Below are 11567 nucleotides of genomic sequence, written 5' to 3' on the forward strand. Positions count from 1 at the left end.
AGGACTGCCCCAAAAGGCTAGAAAACCTGTTTCAGCTGGCTGGGGAGGGGGCAGTCAGCTGTGAAAACCTTTCCAGGTGATCCTGGTGTGCAGCTGTTACAAACACGCCCATGGTACACAGTCCACTAGGGGATGCTGAGGCCCTGATGCACACACAGCCCTCAGACCCACCCTGGTCTCCGTTTCCCAGTTTCTCTGGCACCTCGTTCATCTGAAGATAATTCTACAGCCGAGAAATGGGGGACACCAGCCTGTCTTCCGTGGGGTCCCTATGGGGCTGGTTCATCTGAAGATAATCCTACAGTAAAGTTGGGGACACCAGCCTGTCTTCCGTGGGGTCCCTATGGGGCTGGGCCTACATAGGAGATCGCTAAGTTCTTTCTTACCAGCCCCTTCCCGTACCCACCCCTTTCCAAGCCCCTAGCCTTGAAAAGATTAGAGGACACTCAAGTGAAGAGAAGTGGAGTTTATTCCAATGATAACAGAGACCGCTGGAGGACTCTTCGCTCCCATGCAGAAGCAGAGGAAGTAAGACCTTGGGAGCACATGTCCCCTCAGCCCACAGCCTCAATGCTGCTTACCAGGGCCTCACCGTCCCCAGCTCATGAGGAAGGGAGAATCACATGGAACATTGAGAGGGCTGTGGACCTGAGGTACCGGGTGCTCCTGAACACAGCCCATCCTGGACCGAGTGTGAGGTTAGAGAAGGAAGGATGGGTGTAGGGAGACCTGGGGCTCACCCACATGCCGCCTCAGCCACCTGCCCACACTGTGGGGATCCCTCGGCCCTGCTGGCCAGGCTGTAGTAGTAGTTCCGCATGCGCTGTTCCACGGTCAGGAAGTCAGGACGGTCTTCCCACCTGTAGGGGTGGAGAGACCCAGAACTCAATGTCAGCCAGAGGGCAGGAAGGTATCAAGGGATAGGGAGTTGGGGGTAGACTTTCAGGACCCAAAGGAGTAAGATTGGATGAGGTCTCCTTGGTGTGACAGCAATGGAATTCTGGGGTGTCCACTCCAAAACAAGTAGAGATATTGGCTTACAGAACACAGATAATCATATAGTGTTGAGAGCTGTCCAGGCGGGTACAGGGACAGTGCATTGAGGGCCAGAGTGAAAGCTACTGCCCACAGGGAGCAGGGGTGCTGGATGCAGCCATGTTGGGTATGCGAGCCAGGCACAAGTTTATATGGGGACAGACGTGGGGCTTGGGATGGGGATGGATGAACCGTGAGCAGGTTTGACCAACGGGGAGCTGTTCGTGGTACTGGAGTGGGACTTGCTGGGTTCTAGCCTCTGGCTTGGGTGTACTGGGTGTTTTCTGAGGGAGCCTGGGTTAACATGGGTTGAAGTAGGATGAATGGACCCATCCTGGTCAGCTGGACTGTTTCAAAGTCAATGCCCTGTCGTTTCGTGGAGTATCAAATGCTGGACTGTCATGTCTCATAGTCGCTATAGGTGACACTTGTTTGGGTGCGTTGTTTATCGTCTGCTCTGGGTGGGGTTGTGGATGGGGGTTGAGTGCGTTAAGCATTTGGGTCCTGCACAAGTGGCTTCCTGAGACACTGGACGTCGAGTGTCGGCTGGGGGGGGGGGGGCTGAGGACCAAGTGCAGGACATTCTTCCCAGGCGTGGGACACTAACAGCATGCTGGGTGACGACAGTGTGGCTGTGGTGGTCTAGTACTGTCAGATCTGTGTGCTGGTGGTGGCAGGGCCTGTGGCTGCATCACATGCCAGTGTGCTGGGGGGCTAAATATGGATGGAGATGGATTAAAGGTAGAATGTGGAGAGTCTGAGATGCAGGTGAGGATCTTTGAGTGGAATACTGGAGAGAGTTAAGGTGACACTGATTGGACTTCTCCAGTCCCAGGACCGAATGACCAGACCCCCTCCCGCCTGGAACTCACTTGTAGGTCCAGCAGTCGCTCATAAGTGAATACATTTCGGGCGGACACTCTGGCGGGCACTCCATCCTCTTGCCCTGCTTGATGAAGTCCAGGACCTCGGGCCCCTTCATTTTCTGCCCAGGCCAGGGACAAAGGCATGTGTATGTGGGGAGCCCGGGTCCCTCACGTTGGTCCCCCTCCCCCGCCCATTACTGCCAAACTCTGCCCAGCCTACTTTGTAGGGCTTCTGGCCGTAGGAGAAGGCCTCCCACATGGTGACCCCATAGCTCCAGACATCGCTGCGGCTGGAAAACTTTCGGAAGTTGATGCATTCGGGCGCGTACCACTTCAGAGGCCACTTCCCGGCGGAACGGGCCTGAGAAGGGGAGGTGCTGCTGGGACAAGAGTCTGGGACCCCTGGCCCACCAGCCACCTCCACCTAGAGACTCCTGGGGTGACGCTCACCGTGTAATAGCTGTCGTCAGCACCCAGAGCCTTGGACAGGCCGAAGTCACTGATCTTGGCATAGTGCCGATTGACCAGCAGAACATTCCGGGCCGCCAGGTCACGGTGCACAAAGTTCTTCTCCTCCAGATACTTCATGCCCATGGCCACCTGGTGCAGCAGTTCGGCCACGTTGCTGACCGGGATCTCCTCCCTGGGGTAGAAGGGGGAGGTGGAGTCAGCCTCGGCTCCCATGGGGCATGGGCGCAGCACAGCGAGTCTGGGCAGCGGTGAGGGGGCCGGCATCTAGAAAGCTCTTGTTGGCAGAGCCAGGTGCTAAGTGCTCCGTAAGCAGCAGTCCGTTCGATGTTCACAGGAGCCCTGGGTACAGATCCTGCTATCATTGCCATGGTGCATATGGGGAAACAGAGTCAGGGGCTCTACTTTGCAGTATGAGTGTGGGCATCAGAGTGCACATAGAGCAGACATTTGTCCATGAAGGAGTGAAGGCAAGCGGCGTGCTGTGTGTGTGTGTGTGTGTGTGTGTGTGTGTGTGTGAGCGTGCATGTGTATGCGCACACTCTGCTCCATTCCCCCACCCTGTGAGGGGCCAGCCACCCAGGCTCACTTCTTTCCAATCAGGAACTTGTGCAGGGGCCCGCCGCCCGCCATCTCCATGACCAACATGAGCGCCTCGGCCTGGCACACGCCGATGAGCCGCACGATGTAGGGGTTGTCAAGCTGGTGCATGATCTGGGCCTCCCGCATCATCTCATCCTTGTCAGCCTTCTCCGTACTGTGCTTCAGCACCTTGATGGCCACGTCAATCTGCTTCCTGCCAGGGGCACGGCCACACAGGCAAGTGCAGGTGTGAGCTGGGCAAGTGCGGGCCGCGCCTGCCTCTCTCGTCCCCTGAGTTCTATGGAGCACCCTCTGGCTTGCTGCCAGGGCATCCCACCCACTCCCCAAGATGCCTGGGACTACCTCAGCCTAAGACATCTCCCCAGGGAGATGCTATAACTTCAACTTAGCCAAGCCCCCCCAACACCCCCCCCCCCCACACCGCAGCATAGGCCAGTGTCTCTAGCCTTTCCACGTAACCGTCCATCCTGTCACACCCCAGCCCAGAGTCTGCTTCTCAGGCAAGCTGTCATGAGACAGCTACCCCAGCTCCTACTGCCCCTGACTCTGATGCCCCCACCATGGCAGACGCGGTAGGTCATACTTGCGCATTCGGTAGACCCCCTGGCGCACTGAGCCAAAGTTGCCACAGCCAAGTTCAATATCAGCCACGAGGAGGTTCTCACGCTTCAGGAAGAGCTTCTTGTCCTTGAGCTCCTCGGGGTCACTGTAGGGGCTCTCATACACGCTCGTGTCCATGGGCATCGGTCGTTGCTTGTCTGGGGACGCCACACGCGCTGGGCATACACACAGTCATACACTCCCGGGTCAGACAAGGAGATGTAGAGGGCAAGAGAAGCTCAGCCACACCAAGCACATGGCCACAGGCCGTGATTTACCCACCCCATGTGTCAGCATGCACCGGGGTGGACAGACACACAGGCAGGCATGCTGAGCACGGGCACGATTGTGCACGGGACAGACCCCCCGTCAATGGCCCTGGTTTGTCATTCCTGCTAAGTCCCACAGCCCGGCCAGGGACCCTGCTTTCAGTTGGGCATGAGCCCACCCACGCCTCCACCTCTGCCAGCTCACCTGGTTCAGGGGTATATCCATCTGAGTTCAGGGTGTCAACACGTCTCTGAGGCTAAAGGTCACAGAGTCAGCAGCAGTCAGCCGGACCTAGCCCTCTTACAGGACCCATGCGCGCTGAGGACACTCCAGGGATGGCTACCCCTTCATAGCCATCTTTCCTCCACCCCAACCTCCCTGAAGTTATCCATCCGATACCCAAGTCCCAACCCTGAGGTGCGACGGCTCACCTGAGTAAACGTGGACGGGTGGGCTGGGAGTGTGGGTGCAGCAGCTGTTGGGGAAGGGAAGGGACCGTGAGTACGGGAACACGGCCTCCTGCACACTTATCTGCCTCCCGCCTGCCCCCCCCTCACCTTCAGTGCTGGCATTACTGTTGGGGCAGGCATCCTTCAAGCGGTAAATGAGCCCATCCGCCTTCAGCTTGAGGTACTCCACCAGCTGTGGAAGGGGGTGTCAGGTGGGGCCTTCCCAACCCCCGAGGGGCTCAGCAGCCCATCACAGGGTTCTCCTTGGAACAGGATCGGCCTACCTGCCAGAGCGTGTCGAACTTGGTGCCTTCGGGAATGCAGAACTTGCCAGCCTTGTCCTGGCTGATGAGATAGTGGTACACGGTTTTCCCATAGACCAGGGACAGCGCATATGTACCCTGCTCCTTCCGGGGCCTCAGCCTGGAGGGGGAGGAAGGGTGTCACCCCTACGGCAATGGGGGGCTTCCTGTGCCTCAGTTCCCTCTACTAACACACGTGCTGTGGGCTCCACACCCAGAACCTCCCGAAGCAGCCGCAGAGAATGGGAAGGCCACAGATGGGTGCCACCAAACTTCTGCACCTTTATGGGGACCATGGGGGAGAGGGGCAGAGAGGGCAATGCTGAGTATACAGGAAAGGTGAGGTAATCCGAAGGCAGACTTGAACCCACTGGCCCACAGTGGATATGGAGCCATGGGGGTGGATCACCCATACACAGGAGCTACCTGCTCCTCCACAGTGGTGAGATATTTTCTACACACTGGGAGACAGTCATCCTAGGGGTACCCAATCATCAGAGGTATTTTCAGCCATATGCTTGGCTAACCATGGAGGGACAGAGGAACCCATAATCCTTGTGTGTACACACACACACACACACACACACACACACACACACATTCCCACCATGCCTGCACACACACACACACACACACACACACACACACATACATTCCCACCATACCTGCGCACACACACACACACACACACACACACACACACACATTCCCACCATACCTGCGCACACACACACACACACACACACACACACACACACACACACGAAACCCCATGGCAAAGTCATTCAACACCTCAAACAACACAGCATCTTGCCTACCCATGAATGACACTCAGCTACTGTGGTGGTCTCAGTGAGAATGGCCCCCATAGGCTCATACATTCAAATGTTTGTTCCCTAGATGGTGGACCTGCTTGGGAAGGATTAGGAGGTGTGACCTCATTGGAGAAGGTGTGTCACTGTAAAATGTAAAAACTATGCCAAGTCAGAAGGACCTGGGCATGGCCTCCACCACCCCATTCCATACCCACACTTCCCACGTCTTCCTCCAAGGTCCAGCCAACACCCAATCCTTATTGTTCCACAACCTGCCAGATCTACTCTGGGTTCCACAACTAGTGCCCCACCCTTGTCTGGCCACCCATGCCTGCAGCCGAGCTCTGGGCCTCCACAAAGACCTGCTCCTACCTGCAACCACCCACAGGTTGCTTGTGAGTCACCTTTACCACCCCACTATGTATCCAGACTTCCTATGTCCTCCTCCGGGGTCTAGCCTAGTGAGTACCCCTGACCTCCCCAACCATACCTTTTTTTTTTTTTTGACCCACTAGATTTAGCCTGGGTCCCACAACCAGTGGACAGCCTAGTCTGGCCTTCACTGCCGAGGAGCTCTAGGCTTGGCTCAGGACTGTCCCTACCCATCCCCCAAACCACAGGACTCTCCAAGTCACAACCAACCTTTCCACTCAAACCGATCTACCCCCACACTCCAGGCTTGGGACGGGAAGCATGTTCTTATACCAGCCCAGTCCTCTGTCCACCTGGCCTCATTCCACCCAAGCCATTTCCAACCTCTGGACCCAGCCTTCCCCTAACATGCTCTGCCCATAACAAATTCAGAACAAGAGAAGTCACACACTCAGACTGTATCACAAGAATACTAACATGAAAGATCAAGCCAGTCTCTCCTCTCCAGAACCCACCAGTTCTGAAGAAATGTTTGCCAATGAGAATTACCTAGATCAGAGGTTCTCAATCTGTGGGTCATGACCCCCTGGGGGGCAGGGGGAATGACCCTTTCACAGGGGTCACCTAAGACCATCAGGAAAACACACATATTTACATTAAGATGCATAACAGTAACAAGATTACAGTTATAAAGTAGCAACAAAAATAATTTTGTGGTTGAGGAACTGTATTAAAGGGACTCAGCATTAGGAAGGCCGAGTGAGAAAACTATTGTCCTAGAGGAACTCCGGGACCCAGAATTTAGTCCATCATAAACCTCTGCTGGGATGTGAAACTCCCAAAGAATCAATGAAAAAGTTAAAGTTTCAAAAATAAATAAACCTCCTCTGGGAACTCAGGGAGGTTAAAGAAGACACAAAGAAACAGCTTGATGGAATGAAGGAGAAAGAACTCCAGGAGAATAACCACCTGAGTGGTGGTCAAGAAAACGCTAACATAAGCTGATGGAAATAAATGATGACAATCCAGGATTGCGATGGAATTTAATCAGGAGATGGAGACATTGAAGAGAACTCAAGCCCAAATGAAGATGGAGTTGAAAAGGCCAATAACTCAACTAGAACCCTCCAAAGAAAGCCTTACACATAGAATGAATCAGACAGAAGACAGAATAGCAGATTCCAAAGATAAAATAGAGGCTCTACACCAAATCAGTGAGGAACATGAAAAAAAATTAAAACAGGAAATTTGGGACATCATGAAAAAAAAAAACCCTAGAATTATAGGCATAGAAGGAGAAAAACTCCAAGTCAGTGGCACAGACCAGATCTTCAACAAGACCCCAAACTAAAGAAAGACACACCCACACAGATACAAGAAACACCCAGAGCACCAAATAGACAAGACCAGAAAAGAAAGCCCCCATGGCGTATCTTAGTTAAAACACACAGTATACGTAACAGAGAAAGTGTAGTGAAAACTGCAAGAGGAATGTAGTCACGTGTAAAGGAAAAGCTGTCAGAGTAAGAGCTGAGCTGCCAGGGAAAACTTTGAAAGCCCCGAGCACAGTGCAGAAAGACACCTCCCTCAAAAGCCTTAGAACTATCCCTCCAACTTACAGGCTAACTCTGTCAGGTAGGGGAAAATCTCAAAAAAAAATTTTACATACATGTATAAGATTTCTTACTATTTTTTAAACTATGCGTATGGAAGGTGGGGTATGTACATGTGAGTGCAAGTGTCTGTGGAGGCCAGAGATGCTGGACCCCCCGCCCCTGAGCTGCAGTTACAGGTGAATGTAAACCACCCCACAATGATGCTGGGAACCAAACTCAGGTCCCCTGGAAGAGCAGCACATGCTCTTAACCGCTGGGCCACCTCTCCAGCCCTGCATACATATGCTTCTTTTTTTTTTTTTTTTTTTTTTAATCCACCAACAGCAGAGTCCTGGAGAGAAGGGCATCTCTGAGGAGACCCACAGACCTCAGTGTGTGGTGAAAATCAAGTCAGTTCCTCCAAGGGGATCCTGGGAAAGGAGCATCCCTGCGGCAGGAGGAGGCAGAGCAATGATCCAACCCGGCAGGACTCAGGTACTCATGAGAAGGGTGGACCTGGGAATTGTCTCCCAAAGGTTCTTGAGGTGAACACACAGGGCTTCCCAGAGTCATGGAAAGAGGCAACCACCAACTTTCTCCATATGTGGATGCCTGAGTGTTATCTGGATCACATCTGTACACACAAAAAATTCCTTACACCCAAGCAAGAAAGCTGCTGTTGGCAATTTTCAAACGCCCAGCTTCAGAGGGTCTCCAACCATGACAAACTCATAAACAACCGCATGACCCCAGCTGTGGCTCAGACACGCACAGACACAGTCACCTAGGAACAAGAGTGCCATCTTGCTCACGTTCCTGCTTTACATGTATTAATTCATGGGCTCCTTTACACGGGTCCCAGGCAGGTACTGCTAGAGGACAGGTTGAAGTAGTAGTTGCTTCAACATCCCTGTGCCCCCAGAGCCTCTTCCTCTCTCAGTATAAAAGCCAGGGCCACCCCCCTCACTAACGACTTCAGGAACACTGGCCTCAGTGTTCTCCAGCAGGCCAAGTTAATTCCTGCCTCTGGACCTTCTCACCTGGCCACCAGGTTTGTTAGAAGCACCCTGCACCCCCAAACATCTTTTCTATGCTGTTTGGTTTGGCTTTTCTGGGGTGGGAGTCGAACCCAGGGCCTCTTACCTGCTAAGCAAAGGCTCCATCATGGTCTACCTCCAACCCTCCTTCTGCAGCTCCTCTTTCACCTTCTCACATTCTGAAGTTGTCTTCTCAGTAAGCCTCCCTCGGCGGCCTCATTGTAGCCCCTTCGCACCCACCCCACACAGCGTCCACCTCCATCTGACGAGGGTTCTGTTGAGTGCCCGTCTCCTGGAGACAGTCACCTCTGTCTAGTCATATCATTGCCTGCTACCCAGCCCAAGTCCCACAGCCTGCGGATGGCAAAAAGCTGGGCCCAACACAGATGCGCCAACTTTGGAGTCCTTCCAGTTCACTGAGAGGACGTTACCGGACCCAAGTACCCCTGCGCATGCGCACAGAGACACAGTCGCCCTATAGGCCCCCCCGTGCACACTCAGGTCTCAGCCCACCCGGCCCCTCATCACCTGGAACCCCCCGTGCCCCACATACAGGAACTTGCCGTCTGTCTGCTGGCCGGAATAGAGTTTGCGCTCTGCCTCCTCGCGAGTCAGGCTGCTGTGGTACCAGGGCATCCGCTCATGGGCTGTGGTGGCAATGAGCTTCTCCACCTGGGGGGCCTGGCTGATGATGGCCTGTTCGAGTGCATCGCCCTGCAGAGAGGAGAGGCGCGTTGTGGGCGAGGCCAAGTGGACGGCCATCGGAACCGGCTTGCATCTCTAGACTCTCCAGAACCCACCCCACTCAGCACAACTAGGGTGCATCTGCAAGCGGCAAAGCGTAACTAACCTCCACTAGCCCTAAGGTCTCCCTCCTTTCCCAACCAGGGAGGCACCGTAGCCAGGCCTCACCGCCTAGCCAGCCCAGCTCGGAGCTCATCAACTTCAAGATCCTACACAATTTCCAGCTCAGGCACAGCACATGATGTGAACTACAGCCCACCGTCCCTGTCTGCCATTCTACTGTAGGGCACACGCCCGCCCTTCACGGTCCTCTCTGTCACCCTCAAGCCCAGGAGGCACCTCTACCTTTCAGCCTATCATAGTCGAGCATCACAGCATCGCTCAGGCTACGCAAGACAAATTACCACCATCGCCACCAAGCCCGGACCTAATGTCCTCCTTCCAGGTCCCGGGCTCAACCAAGTCCTACACTTGCTTCCAAAGCCCAGACCTTGGAGCGTCTTGCAAGCCAGTGAAGAAGACACAGCATGCCTCTGCCGCCGTCAGGCCACGCCCACGCCCCTATGGCCACGCCCCTATGGCCACGCCCCTGTGGCCACGCCTCTGTGGCCACGCCCCTGTGGCCACGCCCCTGTGGCCACGCCCCTGCGACCGCGCCCCTGTGGCCACGCCCCCTATGGCCACGCCCCTGTGGTCACGCCCCTATGGCCACGCCCCTATGGCCACGCCCCTGTGGCCGCGCCCCTATGGCCGCGCCCCTATGGCCACGCCCCTATGGCCACGCCCTCACCTCCAGCTTCCAGGTCTGGCGCACGTAGTCGCGCACCATGGCGTCGCGCAGGCAGTCGAAGACCCCGGGCTGCGGCTCCAGGCCGGGCGGCCGGTTGCACGGCTTCCGTAGGTTGCAGGGCAGCCCGTCGGGGTCTTGCGAGTAGAACTGGCAGAGCTCGGCTGGGCCGCAGTGCGCCTTCCCGCCCGCGATGGCGTAGGTGCCGTTGAGTTGGCGCTCGATGGGAAAGTGATGGAAGCGCACATCGTGCACCAGCGAGAGCACGTAGCCCCCCAGCGAGCGCAGGCACTGGCGTAACAAGAACAGCCCGTCGGCCATGCCTGCCAGCTTCAGGTGCTCCTCGGCCTCGGCGCGCGAGATGCTGCCGTAGAAGAAGGGCAGGTGCGCCGCGGGGTCGGGCATCGCCGGGCCCTGTGGGTACAGAAGGCATGGCATGAGCGTCAGGGCCCGCAGCATCTTCCCGAACCCCGGCCGTCAGCGCCGGAGAGAGCCCACGAGGATGGACATCTATGGGGTATAGCCAGAGGCACCTCATCTTTGCACCAGAGTCGGTTCCAGAGAGGAGTGGCAGTGTCCTGGGCACCCATCTGGGTCTGAAACCCACATCGGACTTTTCAGAATCCCGTGCACAGAGCATCCAGACACCTAGAGGCCCCTATGCCTGAAGCGACCCTTCATTTCCCAAACACATGCGTTGTTTTGTTTTTTTGGGGTTTTTTTGTTTTTTTGTTTTTTGTTTTTTGTTTTTGTTTTTGTTTTTTTTTTTTTTTTTTTTGCGTTTCAAGCTAGATGCTGAGGATATTACCTATAAAATATTGTCGTTCCTTGCTCTCTTGAAAGCCACACAAGCTGAGGAGGCAGCAGTCAGTAATGTGATAGACAAGAATGACCATTACCGTTGCAGATTGAGGTCAGGATTTCTAAGAGTGATGTTAGAGAGAAAAGAGGTTATAGCTAGAATGGGCCCCTCCTTTGAGCCCAGAGCAGAAGGATGAGGAAGAGCCACCTCCTCAAAAACCATGAGGGGAGAAGAGTCAGGCAGAGCAAGGCTAACAAGCAGCTCATCAGAGAACCTGGCCCCAGCCTTCCCCACTTCCCAGTGGGTGCCCTCGGCCTCTCTAATTCCCCTTGCCCTGCCCCTCGACTTTGCTGAACCAGTTTCAGAAAGCATGAGTTATCTGAATATCCATCCCTAGAGAGATGGTTAAGAGTCAGGATTGAACTCTAAAGTTAGTTCTGATGCAGCCATTAAACAAAATGAGATGTGTGGTTGGGGGAGAAAAGGAACGTGGAGGGGGTAGAAGGAGGGGGAGACAGGCATGGTGGCTCCTGTCTGTAATCCCAGCGTTTGGGAGGCTGAGGCAGGAGGCTCACATGAATTCAAGGTCAGCCTGGGATGTATGAATGTATACATGGATGTGTATGGATGGATGGATGGGTGGATGGGTGGGTGGGTGGATGGATGGATGGATGGATGAGTGGATGAGTGGATCAATGGGTAGATGGATGGATAGATAGATAGAATCTCATAGGCAAATAGTTTACAATTGTCTACCCTGAAGTGCCTGGAGTGATGCTAGTGTCCTGTCATGTTAGGGCTTGGGGTACACCAGTGTTTGAA

At 54.8% G+C, this 11567-nt stretch overlaps 1 protein-coding gene across 2 annotated transcripts; it reads right to left on the reverse strand.

Moving 5' to 3' along the window:
- Positions 1-451: 451 nt before the first annotated feature.
- On the reverse strand, positions 452-10565 carry LOC128114091 (tyrosine-protein kinase ZAP-70). 2 transcript variants are annotated; one of them, XM_052743950.1, is made up of 12 exons: positions 9947-10565; positions 8966-9126; positions 4576-4714; positions 4400-4484; positions 4274-4317; positions 4047-4098; positions 3556-3748; positions 2959-3165; positions 2352-2544; positions 2122-2262; positions 1908-2020; positions 452-860 (listed from the first exon to the last, which is right to left on the reverse strand). In XM_052743950.1, exons 1-12 carry the CDS (start codon positions 10400-10402, stop codon positions 737-739), a joined length of 1908 nt encoding a protein of 635 aa, XP_052599910.1. In that variant the 5' UTR covers positions 10403-10565; the 3' UTR covers positions 452-736. The 2 variants fall into 2 exon arrangements, with proteins under 2 accessions (XP_052599910.1, XP_052599911.1); XM_052743951.1 differs by lacking the exon at positions 9947-10565 and adding an exon at positions 9502-9667.
- Between the last annotated feature and the right edge of the window lie 1002 nt (positions 10566-11567).

Source organism: Peromyscus californicus, unplaced genomic scaffold, assembly GCF_007827085.1.
Source record: "Peromyscus californicus insignis strain IS unplaced genomic scaffold, ASM782708v3 Scaffold_19__1_contigs__length_69161282, whole genome shotgun sequence".
Taxonomy (NCBI): domain Eukaryota; kingdom Metazoa; phylum Chordata; class Mammalia; order Rodentia; family Cricetidae; genus Peromyscus; species Peromyscus californicus.